The sequence below is a fragment of the Sander lucioperca genome, chromosome 4 (genome assembly GCF_008315115.2).
Source record: "Sander lucioperca isolate FBNREF2018 chromosome 4, SLUC_FBN_1.2, whole genome shotgun sequence".
Classification (NCBI taxonomy): Eukaryota; Metazoa; Chordata; class Actinopteri; order Perciformes; family Percidae; genus Sander; species Sander lucioperca.
In genome coordinates this window covers 33536423-33556996 of record NC_050176.1, presented here as the reverse complement: position 1 = coordinate 33556996, position 20574 = coordinate 33536423, and the positions used below count along the sequence as shown (strand labels likewise).

At 40.8% G+C, this 20574-nt stretch overlaps 1 protein-coding gene across 1 annotated transcript; it reads right to left on the bottom strand.

Annotated features, from left to right (window-relative positions):
• Nucleotides 1-1369: 1369 nt before the first annotated feature.
• smad1 (SMAD family member 1) lies at nt 1370-20284 on the bottom strand. Its single transcript, XM_031276971.2, has 8 exons — nt 20156-20284; nt 11351-11923; nt 8885-9157; nt 8626-8742; nt 6464-6685; nt 5973-6229; nt 3582-3859; nt 1370-2706 (listed from the first exon to the last, which is right to left on the bottom strand). The coding sequence occupies exons 2-7, from the start codon at nt 11748-11750 to the stop codon at nt 3716-3718; spliced, it is 1413 nt and encodes a 470-aa protein (XP_031132831.1). The 5' UTR covers nt 11751-11923; nt 20156-20284; the 3' UTR covers nt 1370-2706; nt 3582-3715.
• Between the last annotated feature and the right edge of the window lie 290 nt (nt 20285-20574).

The window sequence follows — 20574 nt, the reverse complement described above, 5'->3', positions numbered from 1 at the left end:
GGCTACTCCAAAGGGTTTGATCATAAGGGATACTTTGTTGAGCTCTTTTTAGTTGACAGGCTCTTGGACTCACAAAGTACATAGCAGGCATTGAAATAGAAAGAAAATAGTGGGCCTTCATTTTAGTAAAAGAATGGACATGTGAGTTATAATTTGACTTGCAATACTGAAAATAAATAAAACCATAAAATACAGCTGTTGGCACAATACAAATGAACAAAATCTGCAGCCATTAAAATGCATTTTATAGGACTATACTGCAAGACAAATCTGCATGACATTTGGTTTTCAGTTAATTTGAAATTAAATAAGGGAGACACCTTGGGTGGATTATCAGTACATCACTGGGCTGTAATACGCAGCGTAGATAACCCAACACTTTAAGTCTTAGATGTTCAGAGTCTCTAGTCCACCTGGCGTGCCTGTCTGTGGAATTTGTGAGAAACAGCAAACTGTTGGGAGTCAACAGTACTAACCACTGTGCAACCATACCACCCACATCATGTACAGTCAAATGGAACTTCTGCACGCACAAACACACACACAAATTTAAGTCAGTGATTTTCAGCGGAAGACTGTTGTAACTGTTCCAGTACTGTCACAATGTGCCCCATAAAACAAAGGAGAACACTTTATTTCATGTATTTTCCTGCAATTTCCTGGAAAATGCAATTACGCTTAACATTAGTGCAGTTTGTGTGCTTTCTGATGCACTTGTAATTGTTGTACCTCCCTAATTGAAAGTCTACGTCCACACATACACACATACACACACACACACACACACACACACACACACACACACAACCACACACAGGTTTGTGGCACTATCTTTGTGAGGACCCATTGACATAATGCATTCCCTAGCCCCTTACCCTAATCTTAACCATCACAACTAAATGCCTAACCTTAACCCTTACCCTCACCCTAACCATAACCTAATTCTAACCCTAATCCTAAAACCAAGTCTTAATCCTCAAACAGCCCTTTAAACTTGTGGGGTCCAGCATTTTGGCCACACAAAGCTGTTGGGACCCCACAAGTATACTGGACTCCTGGTTTTTGGACCCCACAAATACAGTTAAACAAGAACACACACACACACACACACACACACACACACACACACACACACACACACACACACACACACACACACACACACACACACACACACACACACACACACACACACACACACACACACACACAGTGGTTTATGTTTTTGAAAGTCCCTGACAATAACGAGATGCATATTTTCTTAGCATGGGTGGCCTGTAATTAAACAGACAGGCACACAAAAACACACAGATACACACACAGGCACACACATGCCCTGACACAGTGTTCATAAAAGAGACAGATATATTGCAAAGTAATGAAACAAATTTATTGAATCTTCCAGTAGAGGCTTGATATTCATGGAATAAAACTGCTTTTCTGGGAGTTTTACTGAGCAAAACCACAAAGGAGAAAACAAAAACAATGAGGCAATGTGTGAAAGTGCAGACAAACAAAACAGAAAACATGTTCAAAAAATACAAAAAGAATGTAAAGAGTAATACAGTTTAATAGCAAAGAGGATTGCTCAAAGCATAAAAGAATTGAATGGCAAAATCTGCATTTTATTAAAAAAAAAACTAACTGATACCCTTTTCTCAGTCGACAATTAAAATTTGAATGCTCAACATTTTCCCATATCAGTCATTTAACAAGTTTTGCAATAAGAGAATGAATCACAGTCACTGAAATATTGATGTCCTTAATGTGACTCATATTTGATACATCAGATTTTTCTGCAGAGTATACAGCAAGGGACAAACTACACTCTGCTTCATGTGGTGTTCAGCTACCAGTCTTAAATGTGTAACGCTACACTAACCAAACTATGCTTTGCAAAACCAGACTGCACAGCACATATTCTAATAGTGAATATGTCTAAACACTATACTTTTTTTTTTAAATCCATTTGAAACACGAGTGTAACACAAGATGAGCAACATTTAAACAAGTCTTTTTTCTCAATAATCTGAAATGCCCTTTTAGTGCAATGCCCCACACTAAACCCCACTCTAAACTCTCAAACTCCCCCTAATTTTGCCCTCTTATTAGCATATTATTTTTCATGATCTGTTAGATGGGATTTTATTTTTATAAGAACTTTGTACTGCTTTTATTTATTAGCCTAAAAAAAGAACATTTTGAGGAAACGGCATACTTGCTTAAGTATCTGGAGATGATTTGAATGATGACATTTTTCAGTCATACTGGTCAACCTCCAAGTTCCTGCTAACTTTTTACATGCCGTAAGTACATTTCATGTCAACCTCATTGCAGTCAGGGAGTAGACAGCAGCCGACTGCAATTTTGGTGACCTGGAATGTCCCATAATTATTGTTACTACACACGTATATATCTGGATTTCAGAGGGAATATTTAGATGAAAACTAGTAATGAGTCAGAATAATAGAACAATGAAAAAGAGTCCTTGTTGGAGCAAGATCAGGGAGGATACTTGCGTCATGATGAGTGTGATGGTCTAATTATTACAGTTGGTCACAAAGCTCAAGTATCTTCCAGTTGCATCACGCTCACTTTACTTACTCCTCTCCCAGACTGTAAATGTGCCCAATTCAGACAACCTTCAAGTAGAGAACAAACCGACCCATTTAACAACCTGCCCAGCCCTACTGGTCCTAGTTCAGAGGCCTGTACTACGAAGCAAGATTTGGCGTTAACGAGGTAACTTCAGGTTCAACCCAGGGTTTTGTGTAGATTGTGAAGATCCGGAGCTCGGTGCGCAGAGAGAGAGAGAGAGAGAGAGAGAGAGAGAGAGAGAGAGAGAGAGAGAGAGAGAGAGAGAGAGAGAGAGAGAGAGAGAGAGAGAGAGAGAGAGAGAGAGAGAGAGAGAGAGAGAGAGAGAGAGGTGCACTCATAAAAGTTAAAACATTTAGAGACTGAGAACCCCGTTAACATTCCCCGATGGGTATTTTTATGAAAGATATAGATTTACGTACAGGCAATTTGTCCGTTTGTTGAGCCGTATGTTGCCAATGCGCACATCGGTTTGAATTATGTTTTTATATTTTTTAAGGGGGTTGCAACTGAAATAATAGGCTAAAGCAACGACAGTTTATGGAAAGCACAAGTGTAATTATGGTCAGATATTGTGCCTGACTGATGGAGAAGTGGTATTGATAAGCGTTGTGATTTACGCATTTACAGCGTCGGCTATTTTTTTGCCAGCTTTCCTTCCTGTTTTAGGAAGCAGCTACTGTACTGCATTTCACCTGTAAAACCGTGTCTGCGTTCTTCATATATATGTAGTATTATAGTTTGCTCTTCTTATGTAAAATATGCGGCTCTGGTAGATGTTTGCAATTGGTCATGCTGTGCAAACACCACGTCTTTTACATGAACGCACGCGTCGCTGGATTGGGAAACCCTGGGTTGATTGAACAAGTTGTTAACCACCGTCGTGACACAGCTTATACGGGACCACGGTTGTTAGGTTTGGTGAAGCCGAGTAACTGATATAAATCCAGGGCATGTTGAACTTGCTTCGTAGTACAGGCCTCAGCTTGTGTTTCAGTCAAAACCTCAGTTATCTGAAAAGGCAGACTGGCTGAGCCACAAGCCAATCTGTGACCCTATTTTTGCTACTTAGACCAAAATGCTGGGGTATGGACAGTTATGGGGCTGAGGACAGTGAAACCTATGAGACGGAGGATATAGGGTTGTGGGGGGAGCCCATCTGGGTTAGCACCTTATCCAACCACTGCAGGGGACCATGCAGGTGAATCTCAATCCAGCAGGGTGTGCTGGTCACATCCTGGCGGTGGTACTCTGCTCCCCAGCCCTGCAACACATGAAAACACATAATTTAGAATTTTTGCCACAAGTTGTATTAGTTCCTAATTTAAGACTCATTCAAATTCTACTTTGACTGTCCAGTGTTGGTGTTGAGTTCTGCTTGAGTCCACGTTAAGATTGTACTTTGTATCAAAATGTCCCCTGTTAACATTGAAATGTATACCCAATTCAGAAAAAGGTTATTAGAATATCTTATGGGTTCATTTGTGTTTATATAGATTTTCATTGAAAAGGTGCATCAAGTAATATAAAATAGAGAAAATGAGGAGAAACCACTAATTAACTACTCTTTACTGTACTAGGGTTGGGTATCGTTTGGGTTTCTCCGATACCGGTTCTAAAACCATACTTTTAAAACAGTGCCGGTGCCTAAAAAGTGCGTAATCAAAAAAAAAATTAGGTCAAAACGACAGCTGGCAACATTAAGGAACGGCTTGTTTATTGCTAAGGCCATACCGTCAACTTTAAATAATGTATTTAAAATAACAATAACTTATTTCACCAATTAATTGCTGTTAAACAACAATAAGAATAACCACTAGATGGCAGAAGGGTACTTTACAACAACAGCTTGACTTTCTCGAGGTACACTTGAATGCGCCATGAGCTTACAAGGTGCAATTGCACGCACCCTACAACTCCGACTATGGCAGTGGCCATGGTGGCTCAAAGTGCAGCTAGTCTACTTTGTGTCTTTAGCTGCAGACTGTTATATGTCCCAGTGTTGGACTCCTAATGTAATAAAGACACACGTTAGACCATTTTGCATTTTAACCGTGTTTACAAGTGTAATGTTAACTAGCGTCATGTGCACTGATGCTTCTGTTGCCTGTAATGTTCATTTTGGAGCAGATGTTATTCAAAATTCAAATTGTTTGTGTTTTTTTAAATCCAATGTTCACTTAAAGGTGGAGTCTGAGATTCTAACCCAATACACTTTTTGTTAAATTCAGCGAATATCACCTCACGGTCTGCTACTGTCCATTCTGAGTGAGCTTTAAAAAATATGCAGTGTTCATACACAGTCCTGGCTCTGTAAATGCGAAACAAACAAAGTGGCTCGGACCGAACCACATAACGCTTTTCCGTATGTGCTCTTGCACAGGACAGGGGACAGGCCAAGGATCCATAAAGAGAAAGGCAGTGGGAGCAAGAGGGACGGTAAATCTGTCCCATGCTAAAGTTTTGACAGGAGGGATGTATTTGTTTGGGTGTTGAGTTCAAATATCAACAATTTTTCTCCAGAATCGCAGACCCCACCTTTAAATAAACTTATTTATGAACAAAATGTATGAACACTGAGATGTCTTAATAATAAAAAACAAACAATGGGCACATTGATACTAAGTATTAAAGGACAATTCCGGCGCAAAATGAACCTAGGGGTTAATAACATATGCGTACCGAGTCGAACGTTCTCTGGGATATGGTTTCATGCTAATCGAATGTGTCTCTAGCTTAGCTTAGCTCTAGCGAAGCATTGAGAACTTTGTCAGTGTACAGACAGTTTATTAAAAAGATAGATTATAAAGACAGTAGCATTCATTTTTACATGCGGGCACCATCTTGGAAAACAGTCATGAGCAGTTGAACGACAAACGCCGTGCAACCAGTAACCAGTAACATAGCTCAAACACAGCGTTCGTGATTCGACTGCTCATGACTATTTTCCAAGATGGCGCCCACATGTAAACATGAACACTACTGTCTTTATAATCTCTTTTTAATAAACTGTCTGTACACTTACAAAGTTCTCAATGCTTCGGTTTGTCGCATGTAGGGACTCTCATTATGCTACCGTTGAAGTGTGGTGCTATTTTGAGCCTTGTTAGTGGTATAAAAAAGTGATTTACCATCTGCCCCGAAAGGTAGCATTAGCAGCTAACCACCTGTTTGCGGTAGCTTGTTTAAAGCTAGAGACACATTCGATTACCATGAAAACATATCCCAGAGAACGTTCGACTCGGTACCCCTAGGTTGATTTTGCGCCGGAATTGTCCTTTAACAGTGAATCAACTGTAAAACTTTATCTAGTCAGTTCATACTAAATATAGAAAGACAATGCCAAAATGTAACATTACTGAATCTGATCAGCGTACTTTAACGAAGCTCATGCGGATGGTACACATCTTGGTGAGCTCATAAACGGCCTCGAAGCCGTGGTTGACGGACTGGGCCAGCAGCTCAGCAAACTCCTGGTTGTTGAAGATTTTCAGGCTGCAGCCGCTGGGAATCTTACAGACAGTTGTTGGATGGAAGCCGTGGTGGAAGTTACAGTTACGACTCTGGACGAAGATACTGCTATCACTCAGACATTCTGCATACACCTCCCCACCAACATAATACAGATGGACACCTGAGAGGAAGCAGGAGAGAATTAAGTGTTGGTACCTGGAGAAGCAGAGCTGTTGTGTCACTTTCATCAGCAAATATAACGGCCCCAAAACATCAGTGTGATCATCTTAAAATCAATACACTAAAATGTTTATTCAATTTGTTGTTATTGTTCTTATTGACAACATGAATTGATTTAGTCTCGTCTGCTGACAGTCGGTGCATTGCATTAATTGACAGGCTTTCCATACTGCACCTTTGCCGATGTGCCGCCTGGTGTTTTCAATGGTGGAGTTGCGGTTGACGTTGGAGAGCAGGCCGAGGCAAAATCGGTTGCGGTTGTTGGAGGGATCTGTGAAGCCATCAACGAGCACGCTGGTGGAGGACGCCTGGAATGCCTCTCCAACCCGATTGTTGAGCTCATAGTAAACAATAGAGCACCAGTGCTTGGGTTCCTCATAGGCCACAGGCTGCACATCTGCGCAGGAAACACATTAACAGTCACAGGAGTGAGCTGAGTACACTGTACACGCAGACACATTTAATGCACATTTATAACTCCTCTGAGCAGACTTCTGTGCAGACAAGCTGCAAGGAGCCACTGATACTAAAGAGGCTCAGCTGTAAATCTTACTCATCTGCACAATTATTTCTTCCAAATTGTTCCCCATAGCCCATAATAGTGATTTGAATAAATATATAGGACCCACTGGCTACATTTGTGTACATTTATGCTGATCAAAATCAATGCAGATGCATCCTAAAGTATGTCTACTGTCTGAGGTCTGTGTGCCAGCCTTTATTGAGCAGAAAAACAGTCAATAGAAGGTGCCTGGCCATTCTCTCTGAGCAATTGCCAGCTGGCCTCACCCACTCTGAGAGAGACAAATAAATCATGTTATCTAAGCACATACTTCTCCCAAACTTCCTCTGTAGCATGGCACTGGCTAGCAGGTGTGTTTTGTCTGTCCCCTTCCCAGAGCTGTTTTACAATAGAAACCAGCTCCCCTGTACAGGATGCATCTTGTGGAAAAACTCCCTAAACTCACACTTCCAGCAAACATTTCAACAGCTTTTCTCGCTACTGCTGTCACCATGTGTGGGCAGAAGTTTTGAGCCTTGGATGCATGATCATAAAAAAGTACAAATATTTTGTTGGTCAGGTGTGTAAAACTAAAGTTCAGACCGAAGTCAAGCGGTTATTCCAATGTGAGGCGAGAATATTTTAACTGCAAACACCTGCATGATTTGTTTATGTAAAAATGTAAAATTTAACCATTCAAGAAAAGGTTTGGTTTATTAAAACTTCGGTCTAGTTCTGTATCGGTTGTGATAACATCATGCTCACCAAAGTAATTCCTGAGATTTGAGAACGTGGCGACATTGTTACAACCAAGTTTGATGGGGCAAGAAGATGAAATTCTGCTAAACAAATTTTTTTTCTTTTTAAATACTGAATATTTTACCTCGTAATGCCTCTAAAAATCATCCTGAGAAGGGAAAATCACTCTTTGATTGCACTGCTTGCAACTCATAGACATTGCTTTGTATAAAGGTGTCAAAAGCAAAAACCATCTGATATGTTGGTAACAATCCCTACTGTACTTAGTGTTAAACCTTAGTTAAAAAAATGTGTAAAATAGGTAACAGTTGTTCCAGTAAGTCAGTCTGTAGCTGTGATGGAAGATAATAATTTTACAATTCACCTTTTTTTCTCTTCCAAGTTAAGTTATCTAACCTGGGGGTTTGTTTTGACTTTTAGTAATGTTTCTGCATTTTCAGATCCCACCCATTAACTTAGCAAATATAATTCTTATCATTACTAATAGAAACTATGATAATTACCCTTCAAATCAGATGGCTCTGTACATGTCCATTGTTCTGTATCATCTAATGCGTATTCATGAATGCAGGATTCAGATGTGTCTCTAGCACAATAAAGCCAAAACCACAAAGCCGAGATAGCAGCAATTATACACCACATTTCAGATCTGAAAGTTGGAGGTAATTAGTGAATCTTATCGTTAACGAGTTTCAAGTCATTACCACCAGCAGAGCTGACATAAGCCCCAGCTTTTATAGACCTCATAAAACTGCTCTGAGGCCTGGCTTAATTTGCTGAGGCTTTGAGCTTCCCAGGGGCTCGCACCCACAAACAGAGCCTCACTGTAAACTAACAGATCCTTTCCACACACTGTTCAGGTTTTATCTGTCAGGATATGGCATACCAACTCAGCTGGCTTTTTCGTTCTATTTTGGATTTGGATTTTGACCACAATAGAAAAAAAGCTACCAACTTCCCAGAAATCTTTGCATCTGCAGATCAAGGCAAGCAGGTGCAAACATTATTATGTGGATGATATCACTGTGAACACAAGGACGGGAGTATGTGTGTGAGATCGTAACTGCCATGGTTACCTGGCCGGTTGTTACTCTCTAGAGGCAAAGGTGGAGCCAGGAGGTTGGTGTCCATTGGCTGGGGGCAATCCTGAGTCATCTGCTCCTCTGGGGGCATGTAGACAGGAGGGGGAGTCTCTGCATCAGGAAGGAGGCAAAAACAAAGAGCAGAGAAGTGAGTTGTTGTTGTTGTTGTTGTTGTTGTTGTTGTTGTTGTTGTTGTTGTTCAGTACAGAGGAAAATGAAGAAAAATGGAGAAAGGTTCACTGTTGGATCTCACCTGGCATCTGGAATGGACTGCCGGGGTCAGAGCTGGATGGCGAATGAGGGAACGTGGCGCTGCTGCTGCCACTTCCTGGTGAGTTTGGGTAGCTGTTTCCCGGCGAATTGGGGAAATTGGGGGGCATTGTGTTGGCCTGAGCAAATGATTCTGGGAAGGTGGCATTCTGCGGCATGTGCGGCTCATTCTGTTGTAGAGGGTTGCGGAAGCGAGGCAACATTGTATGCTTGGCGTTGAACTCGCTGTTCCTCGGTACCAACACAGGGGGCAGCACTGAAAAAGACAGAAAAGTGGTTAAAACATGAAGTGCTTTGATGCATCAGAAGTTCTGCAACCAATAATTATGTGTTTTTGCAGTATGTTTAGATCCTTTAACTCCATTAAAATGTTCAAGTCAAACCAACCACTGATTTGATAGAAAGCTTTAAAGCTCTTTTTTTCAGTTTATCCACTTAGCACTATTACAATGACTTTAAAAAAACTTGTAGCACACTTTTTTCTTTCTGTTCTGATTAGGAGTAAGTGTTACAATGCCATAAAGCCTGAGACGATCTAAATTTGTCCACCATACTGTTAAATACCATGGTAGCTCTCCCTTTAACATCTCTGGGTGTATGAGCTGTAGGTCAATGTTGTAAATCAATGAGCAGGACTTATAGGGTTTGTACTGCAGTACTTTATTTTGCATACTTTATTCTATTTTGTTTTTTTACCTGCCTCCTTAGGTCTCTTCATTTTATTGTTTTGTGATGTATGTGACTTGGCTACTGTGATAATTGACCTATCCATACAAACAGTGATTTGATTCCATAATTTTAAAAAAAAATCTTTCTGGCACTCACAATGTTTCTACATTCTGAGTGCAGATGTCCCTGCATTTTTCAAATGTCAGTTTCCAGCCTGTTAGTCTTAGCCAGGAGTATTTGGCCCAGACTCTCAGGCTTCTGCTCTGAAAAGACATTTTGAGGTGAGCCATTCTCGAGGAATTCATCACTTAGGGTAAATATCCTGGCTTATGTGAGGACAATTCAGGTACAGTACATAGAAACCACAGAGATATGCTCCACTAAATCTCTATAAATACCTGCGCAGATAAATAAAACTGGTGCTGAAATTTTCAACAGGGCCCGCGCTGCTGTCAGTGTTCTTGCAGGTAGCCCAATGCATCAATGTAGCAGTTTATTTCAAAGGTTATATGTGGAGCAGGTGTTTGGTTGAATAGTGAAGGGAGATTGACAGGATGTGTGTGTAGGCAGGCAGTGTTAGGGGAGAAGGGGAGGGGTCGGTGTGGACAGACAGGTGCTGTGGGGTTTAATCACCTTAGCCCTCCGTCTTCCACCCGCTGCTAAAACAAAAAGTGTGCAAGGCAGGCAACAACTCTTTCCTCCCATTGTGTGTGGGTGACTGGCTTCCTGTTCCAGCTATCCTCAGAGAAACTCTGTGTGTGTGTGTGTGTGTGTGTGTGTGTGTGGGTGGGTGTGTATCCTGGTTTTTGTAACACGCCTGTGTGACGGTGTGTGTCTACATGTGTGCACAAATGTTTAAAAAAAGCCAGCAGCACAGAGCATGCCCAAAACAAAGCCCTCATTCTCCCCCAGATGGAATTTCCTGCTCCACACAGACACATGAACTAACACACACACACACACACACACACACACACACACACACACACTCTTGGCCCTTTACACACTTAGCACCCTGCACACAGCTGTTTCTATCTTGTCAGCTGACCCTTATTTTCTATTTAGTAAGAGGCCAAGTAGTGTTTGATTTGTTTTGTTTCTGCACTACCTTTGCAGTGAAGGCCCCAAGGCTCTGGAATCTTTTTTAAAATCTCTTCTAACATTGTAAGTTAAAAATAGTTTTACCGGAGAGCTCATCCTGATTTTATTTGAATTAGACTTTTACTTATATGGTCTTCTTATTTTTTATATGTTATATGATTGGAGTTAGTGATGTCTATTTCATTATATTTTGATCTATTTGATTCAGTTTGTATATAACTGTAATTGGATGACTTTAATTTGCTGCCTTGTGTGAAGTGTGAACTTGGGTTTAAGCGAAATCACATGATACATTTTAACGTCCTCTTCTAAAATTTTGCATGTCTTTTAAATAAAAGGTGTGTGATGGTTTTTCTTGTCATTTTGAACAGATAAAAAGACTTTCAGAAAACAGATAGGAGACGCAGTGGAAAAATGATACCGTGTCAGCATCTGTGATGTAATTTCTAAGAATGCATCGGTCCAGCTTTACCTCAACTCAGAGTATCTGCCATTGCTCTATTTCTCCCAGATTTGTGTGAAGCTTATAGGAATCATTCTTATGTAAGGTAACACAAGGAATGCCTTGACTAAATGAATGTAACTCATTGTGGTTTTATAAAAACACTGACAATGTGGGTCCGTCACATAATTCACTTAACAAGGTCAGTACTAATTATTTTAGGATCATATCACTCACCTGGACTGTCCACTCGTTTGTAGTGGTAGGGGTTGATACACACATCCTTCTGTTTGGAGCCAAAGGGGTACTCGCAGCACTCCAGGGCCTTCAGCTCGTGGTGGGACTGCAGGTCAGGCCAGCGCCACACCCGACAATAAATGACATGGGGCAGACCTTTCCTATGGGACACCTGCAGCCGTCCATCCAGGGAGCGGGGGATTGTCACACAGTTACTGGGCTGACCTGGGCAGCTGAGGGCCCTCTCCAGCTCCTCCATGGCTCCCTTCTTCTTTTTCAGTTTCTTAACCAGAGCATCCACGGCCTTTTCTGCCCATTTTTCTTCCTCGTCTCCCTGCTTCCAACCCAGCAGCCGTTTGACCGCCGGGCTGGTGAAGGAGAAGAGCGAGGTGACGTTCATGTTGGACAAGCCGCCCTCCTCCCCTCTCCTTTCTGCCCAAAAGAAGTGTGAGCAGCGGTGGTGGACAGTTCAGCCTTAGAAGTGACAGGGTAAAACGTGTGTTTGTCCTTTTGGAGTTTCAGATAATCCTCAGCTTCCAAGATGTAAGATCAAGTCCTCTCGACAGTCACTTACTAGAAGAAAAGGAGAGGTAGGTTAGCATCTATCAGTAAAAATTAAGAGATTTCAAACATACTTCTGCAGATCAGTCCTGCTTGCTGTGTCCTTTCTCTACCAAAATTGTAGCAACTATGGTACACATTAACATCTCCCCCTTTTGCATCACTAGCAGCACTCGCGTCCCACCAGAAGATTGCCAGAACCCTTGATAAGGCGATGATGTCACCATTAAAGCTGTTATGGCCATGTCTGTCATAGTTTCTGGGAAACTGGCAGAGGAGTCACAACGGACACCCTCCTCTGAACATCAGCTCCAACCAGGCATTCTCTGGATAGCTTCCTATCCGTATGGCTTGTCACATTACCACCACTCACTAATGTCATTTACGGTAAAGGACTTAAAATAAAGTATCTAGCCTACACAACCTGTAGGAATTTGGCCTGCATTTTTAACACCTGATTCAAAGTTTGCAGACATGTATACTCTTTCACAGGTTAAATCTGCCACCCTGTCCATTTCTTTAACATCTATTTCACAAAGTAGCTATATGGCAGCTCAAATTGTATGGCCTATAAATCGTCAGTAAATAGTTTAAGTTTTCCAAGAGCCCAAATTAATATCTTAAAATTGAAGTTTTTCTTTTGTCTGAACATCAGTACAAAACATTCATTGATTGACTAATTGACAGCTTTAGCTGCAAGTTATGATCATGTTCATTATCAATGAATCAATTCTCAAATAAATTATTAAAATAATAATAAAGTCTGTAAATTTTAAGAAAATGCCCCTCACACTTTCCTAGGGCCAGATTTACAATGATATACTGTAAAACTGACAAAGAGAGACTAATCATTTAATCGACTAATTGTTTCAACACTGCACCAAACAACACCAAATTTAGAGTTTTTGTAAGGACTTATGATTAGGCAAACCCATAGATTTACTTGATACGACTATAATTCAAAGATTTTGAAATCCTCTATGATGCTATCACAAACACAACTTGGTAGCAGCTAGAGCAAAACAAGTGTTTGTCTGACGACGATGCAGATATGTGAAATTTGAAAAGGTCTTTCAGATGGAGACTTTCAATGAGCAGCCTGCTGAGGCAAATGTTCTATAAAGCTTTAACACCACCAACCAACAAACACTGGTTTCGGGCAGGAATCTGGCAATGTGCAGTTCAATAAAAAGGAAGTGCATGTGGACCCCAGGATAAATGTGCCCATTCACTGGGGTCCCACAGGACCAATTCAGTAGCCAGGACGTACACACATTCTAGCTTTTAAAAACGGAAAACAAGAGCACATTGAGCTCTCCCGGTTCCACCTTCTTGTTAAGTTTTTTTTTTCTGAATGCAATTAGGGAAGATAAAAACATAGTTATGGTTGAGGTTTGCTTTGCACAAATGTTCAGATGCAATCCTACAATCAAATAACAGCTTGTCAGAAATCCACTACCTTTTATCCGCACTGACTCATGGGTGAGGATGCATCACTCGCTACAGTAAAGCCTGCAGTATATTGGATTTCCTACGAGCAGGAACAAATACATCATTAAGACCGCTCTGTAGTTATTCTTGGCCTTTCAGATTATGGGATAAATAGCCATTTCTATCTTTGTCAGCTACTGCATGTGTAGGCTACATCATACTGACAAACGGGCAGGGAAGTTTGATGAGAACAGGTGCTGTTTACAACATGTGTGTGTGTGTGTGTGTGTGTGTGTGTGTGTGTGTGTGTGTGTGTGTGTGTATTTGTGTGTAGTGTGTGTTGTGGGGGCCATGGACTCTTACTATTGCTAACCACACTGACAGGAAAGCAGCAAGCGGTACCTATACTTAGCTTAGCCACCCGAATCACATTGGCTTATCAAAAGTGACGCTGAACGACTAACGTACCAGGGAGGAGACACTGGAGTTGAATATGTGTGTGTGTGTGTGTGTGTGTGTGTGTGTGGGGGGGGGGTGTGTGTGTGTGTGTGTGTGTGTGTGTGTGTGTGTGTGTGTGTGTGTGTGTGTGTGTGTGTGTGTGTGTGTGTGTGTGTGTGTGTGTGTGAGAGAGAGAGACAGATCAAGTAAAAACATCTCAACACCCCACTATGATATCACAAACTACTAGCATCCTAAGAGAACCACTTTTAACCATCACAGAGACAGGAAACAGGCTGTGTTAGTTATGTCTTCATTTCTATCATCGCCCGCACAGCAGCGACATCACTTCCTCTTGCTGAGAGCTGCAGGTTTTTCCACAGGTGCAGGGTGGGAGAGAAAAAGACAGTTTCCTAAACTGGCCACCCCTGACTTTCATCTTCCTTTCTCGCTCTTTCTCCGGTTTTCTTTGCTGTGAAACTGTTAAGAGTGGAGGAGGATGGATCAGAAATATTATGGGCGTGGCCTCCGTTCCCGCCTGTTTAGGCACTGAAGTAGCTTTATTGCGGTAATGTTGCCTCACATTTCAAAGACCTAAAACTATTTTCGTTATTAGGGTTGGGTATCTTTTGTAATATTTTGATACTAAGGGTGATACAATGCCTGACTGTGGTACCAAGACCAATTATTTTTAAACCTTCTTTTGATACCTAATTTTGAGGAATATAAACATGTTGTCTACAAATGTTAAATGTTGTCTAAACACAAGCAGCCGTACAAGAAATTTGTCTGAGCGAAACAAATACACAAATAAAATTAGCGACTAATCTAATTAGGGCTGCAGCTATCGATTATTTTAGTAATCGAGTATTCTACTGATTATTCCATCGATTAATCGAGTAATCGGATAAGAAATACTTTTGTTTTATTGAAGAGCAATAATATACAATAGTTAGGTTAGTAATAGGTTTAATTTTCAGAAAAAGCTAAATTTGTATTGCCTACATTGCTTATTATGTTTTCTCCAGCCTGTCTCGTCTCTTAGCCCCTCACTATTTACGCTGCCGTCAGTCTTCATGGCATGTATCGAAAGCAGCGTCAGCCCGGTGTGCGACAGTAAGAATCATCCGTGCGGAAATACCGTGAGCAATAAAATGTTGGTAACATTGATTAAACGAAGCTTCGAGGCAAATCATTTTGCATCGAGGATTTTTAGTAATCAAATTATTCGAGTTATTGATTAATTTACATATTGTTTGTCTATACAACATCACAAAATAATGAAAAATGGCCATCACAAGTTCCCAGAGCCCAAACTAACATTCAAATTGCTTGATATTTTCAAAAACCAAAAGATTTGAGGAGTTGAAACCATCCAATGTTTTACCTTTTTGCTTGAAAAACGATTCATTTCTAAGCAAGGATACAAATCTGACCAAACATTTAATTCCTGCTTTTGATATGTGACAGCAACGCACACATTTCATTAAGTGCCAAGAAAGTATGGTATGGAGGTTCAATACCCAACTGTAATCAGAAATGTCAAGGGTATGGCCTCTGCTCGCCCCCATGTTCCGCCATCGAGGTTTGGGGATTTTTGTGCTGGTGTTGTCTCATCCTACATTTATCATATAACTATTATTGTTAGTATAATATAATTTCAAAATGTTCAAAAGCTGATGTATCGCACTACATTGTGACCTTGTCAGCGTCTGACTCGGTACATCTTCACACAAAGCAAAAGACGCACACGAACGCGAGTGACATAAAGTTCAAAAGGCAATAACTGCAATATTATCTTTGTACCACGGTCACCGGCCAGACATACAGGAAGTCTTTTTGATCCACTTTCAGCCACAAAGCTGCTCTGATGGCCTCTCAATAACAGCCAGCACTATCAGCACAAGTTCAGGGCTAGCTGCAGAAAAACAACATTTAATCCATTTCAGATGGACCATTCCAGAAAGTTCTGTACTGTAACATCTGGAGCAGGTTTCACAATCCTCTGCTTTCATTCTGCTGCAGCTGGAGACCATATCTCTTGGATATTTCCAACCCTGGCAGTTAGAAATATCTGACTACTGGCTTGACCGCATGCTTATTTAAAGGTTCTGATATGGCTTTGTGTTGGTTCTTAGGACAATGCTAGTTTAGAGTTGTCTGTGAGGCAGTCAAAATATAAAGGCGCCATTGTGCCTCTCTGTTCCTATACCTATGTATAGACTAGGATATTCGCATGACATAAACAGGCTTTTTGTGCACCAACTTTCCGAATGACTCTCTGAAAAAATCACTTTAAATAGACTTGGTGTTCACATGCAGGCAGTTTTGCAGCTGGTCTGTCAACATTCAAAAATGAATCTCGGATCTAATCTACATGCAAAATAAAAGTCCTTTATCTTGTCGCCTTCTAAAGATCTTGATTCTAGCAGTCTTCACTCAGAGAAAAGTTTGAGCCCCAGCTGATCACTAATACTCTCATAACCATACTGAAATGCCATTTTGTGTTACTTCCTGATTTATGTTATATCATTTCTGATTTAAAAGATAAAAATGTGCCAAAACAGCCCAAAACACAAATGTATTTGATTAACAATAATACAAAACAGAGAAAAGCAGCAATGTTTGGGAGATAGATGACTTGAGCGATTAACTGATTATCATTGATCAGGGATTAATTCTCTATCGATTGACTAATCGCTTTAGCACTAATTCTCTTCCCTAAATACATGACTCAGTGAGCTCAATCAACATGTATTACTTGCATCAAATATCTATATGTAGTCATCAACCTTTGAGCCTCATCACCCATGTCTCACACAGTCAATGAAGAGACACACAGATGCCTGCAGTGGCCTTGGCCGCTACTCTCCTCCCTGTAAAAGCTGAAACACACACCATAATTTACACAACAGCTCCATAAAAACCACTCTGACATTCCCTACAGCTGTGGCCGGGCAGTGCTCTCTCGCTACTGTGTTAGCAATAGCTTGTTATGGCCATCAGCCGTTAGCCCACAGGACAGAGGCTGAGGCTAATGGGAGCACAGAATGGGATCATGCGACACTGACAGGCGGAGGCTTTGACCCACCTGATGCGAGCTGTTAGCCACTACACTAGCCCCATGGATCATTTTGCACCGCTCCAGTGTCTGTTAATCAATTTAGGACTGGGCTGTGTAGGATGAGGAGGCAGTAATGATGCTCTCTGGACCCTCCCCAGGGACGGAGCATTATAAAGAAGCTACATTATTTATCAGCAGGGTCCTGGATCGGGCCTCCATTAGCCCCCGCTCAATGGAGTCACTGGCTATAAACATAGGAGTGCAGGAAGAGAGAGAGTGGTAGATAAAGAGAGAGGGGGGGGGGGGGAGATGCAGAAAGAGAAAGAGAGGACGAAAGTGAGAGTGACGGCAAAGCCAGAGACGTAAGACAGAGTGATTGTTTTGGAGAGCAAGAGAGAGAGAGAAATGGAAAACACTCGTATATCTGGTCTCTGTGGTGCCTTCATGGGTCGTTACTGAGTAAAGAGTCACACTACAGGAAGCAATATATATGCTTTTTTATAAATACAAATCATAGCAATGCTGCCAATGATGTATGAAAGCATCTTCAGAATAGCAGCTATCGCAAGGTTCAATATCACTTGAATTATGAGCTATTTCACGGATCTTTGTAGATTGAATATGTTTGGGGTTTGGACTGTTAGTCAGACAAAATAAACAATTAGAATAAATGATTCACCCAAACAAGCTATCGGCAGATTAATCAACAATGAAAATAATCGTTAGCTGCAGTCCCAGTAGACAAAAACCGAAGTCAGAAGTCAAACTTCTCAAATATTAAAAAGTGTCTAAACAAAAGCAGCTGCACAATAACTGCCTAAATACAATGGTCTTAAATAGACAAAATGTAACTTAACCAGGAACTATGTGATCAAAGAACATGAACACAAATTTCAAATCATTTTTAATAGGATTCCTTAAAAGAATTGTGACTAAAGTACATACAGAGTAGGACATTTTGCAGTTGAAAAACAAGTCTGTCACAGCTCTCTAGTGGATAAACTTCTTCTATCTTTAGAATTTCTGTAATGCAATTTCTTGCTAATTATTGGCCAACATAGCCTATAGGGTAATATACAGTATTTGCAATAATCTAATATTGGCTGATTTATCAGCCCATCCTGAGCTCAACTATACTACGTCAATTGGTTTCAAAAAAGTATTGAGACTCAATAGCCAGCCCTAGTAGCCAGCAAATGCAGATATTTACCACAGCCACTCGTGTCTTATGAAACAGTCGAAGAGCAAAGCTTGAAATAACCAGTCAGACATGAGGTGCTGCCCTTAGTAACTAGACATGGCTTTGACCTGGGAGGCTCCTTAAACTCGCTGGGGTCACTTTCCCCACAGCTCTGACCTAGAATAGATTACACTGGCATATACAAGCGAGAGAATTCTAGCAAGTCACACTTCTTCTAGCATGACATGGAAAACACACAAGCAAACCTTCTGATTGGGGACGGTATTGTCCTGACTTTCAATAAGGCTGATTTGGGATCCGATTCTTTTGTCCCAGACACACCAGTCCCACACACAACTGCAGACATAACTAGCAAACACATGGGGTTTCAAGCAGCTATCTCAACCATGCTTGGCACTCAGTGTTGTGTTAGGGTGGACACCTCACCCCGACACATGGCAGGCTGTGTTGTCCGGGCCGTACAGACACATGGGAGGGTTTTGACGTTGTTCACTACTGTTGTGACTGACTCTCTGGATACAGGAATGCTGCTAACCTATATTTACACCTTGTTGTTGAGTAGTTTTTTGCCTTTGCTATGATCATAGATAGATAGATAGATAGATAGATAGATTGTAATGTTTGACTTTGGTATAAAGAGGCAAATATAATGTTGATTTGTAAGTATAAAGAATGAAATGAAGCTGATAAAATCATCTAACAATCACATCTGCATTGCCATTTATTAAAAAGGCTTTATCCTGACGTAAAACTAACCCAGTCATTTCAATCCCATAAAAACACCATTTGTTTAATTTTCAAACCAAATTTAAAGCCGCATACCCTGAGAATGCAGGAACGATAAAACAATTGGAAGTAAATCACGGACAAGGACAAATTCCTGTCCTTTGGGTAATCTGATATGTCATCTTCAATAATGTCAGGAGATCTAGCCTTAGCTGCTGTAGGTCTCTCTCTCTCTCTCTCTCTCTCTCTCTCTCTCCCTCTCTCTCTCTCACATACACATTTATGGACACAAATTCATAAACACATTGACATAACTAAAACCACACACATGTCCTTTGCAGCACACTGGTGCACCAGTTGATATAACCTCAGCAAGTCTGCGCCAGCCAAAAGACAGTGAAATTATGAAAACTTAAAAAACAACTATGGCAAGATGTAAAGGGATGGCATGTGGGAATTTCTAACCAGAGTGGTGGACTATACTGCACGTTTACTTCCTTATACAATGGTTCAGTGACATCAAAATAATATCAGTTCATACACTGGTTCAGTGACATCAAAATAATTTCAGTTAACAAGTGCATGATGCAAAAAGACCACAGATCATCACATCCTGTTTAATAACCCAAAAGCCATAAACCATGGGTTTGCCACCATACCAATATATATTATAGAGCTAAAAGGTTAATTCACTTAGGACATTTGTCAAGGAAAAAATGCTAAATATTCAGAGAAATTTAAGGATTTGCTGCCTATCTGTGTTTCCTATCATGGTAAATCATTGAAAATCTTTTAGTTTTAACAATTTTCTGACATGTCATAGGCCATGCAATTTATTTTGTATGACACATCCTGTAGCTTAATGAACCAAATAGCCCCATACCATGTGTTTAATAACTGCAGTTTCATCTTTCACCTCCTGCATAATCACTGTGCACTATGCCTATGCATTTACTAGTGCTTCCACTGATACAGGCTTAAGAGTGATTTTACCCCAAATAATAGTTTTTAGTGTCCAAAAGCAGAACTTTTACAGTATTTATTTAAAAACGTACTCTTTTTCTGTACTATACAGTAAGCTATCCTGCATTATTACAAGATTCATATAGTTATTTATCAAAACACTGATGTTTTTAACACGTTGCCTTAACAATTAGCTTGCACCTTCATGAAAATGTGGCTAAATGTGCAGCTCCAGTCTGAAACTGTGAGTAAAAGGAAGAAAAAAAAAGTTTGAAGCTGCCAACTGACACACTGTTGAGTTGATAACCGTCGGGATCTACTTCCCTACAAACAGAGCCATGCACACTACAACCGGTGAAAATACAGATAAAGAAACTTTTCATTTAGCATATTGAAAAAGAAAACAAAAAGTTTACAATACCTTTTCTTTCTCTGCTGCGCTCCCTCTCTCTCTCTCTCTCTCTCTCTCTCTCTCTCTCTCTCTCACTCTCTGTGTGTATATGTCTCCTCTTTCTGCCTGTCTTGGGTCTGCTCGGCCTGGCGTCAGTGAGTCGCGGAGCCGTCTCACCCTCCGCTGAGCGCCAGTATTACGCCGCGGGGATGCAGCCCCGGCAATAACAAGACCTACTTTTCACACATCCAACATCTTCATTCACTGTGTGGAAATGGATTATGTAACTGTAAAACAATGCGGTTTTCGCGCTAAATTACGAAGAGCTTCTCACCACCGGAGAGTTTCTTTTCAGATGTCTGAGTTTGTTGTTGCAAAGATGGTGAAATGTTGCTTGTTTCATTGCGTTCTAGAGAGAAAGAAAGCAGAAAGGAGGTCTCTTACTTCAG

Coding starts and splice junctions, on each gene's coding strand:
- smad1 (XM_031276971.2), bottom strand. CDS start 11,750: ATGAACGTCACCTCGCTCTTCTCCTTCACCAGCCCGGCGGTCAAACGG. Junction 9,158..11,350: donor CAAACGAGTGGACAGTCCAG/GTGAGTGATATG, acceptor TGTCTTTTTCAG/TGCTGCCCCCTGTGTTGGTA. Junction 6,686..8,625: donor AGAGAGTAACAACCGGCCAG/GTAACCATGGCA, acceptor TTTCCTGCGCAG/ATGTGCAGCCTGTGGCCTAT.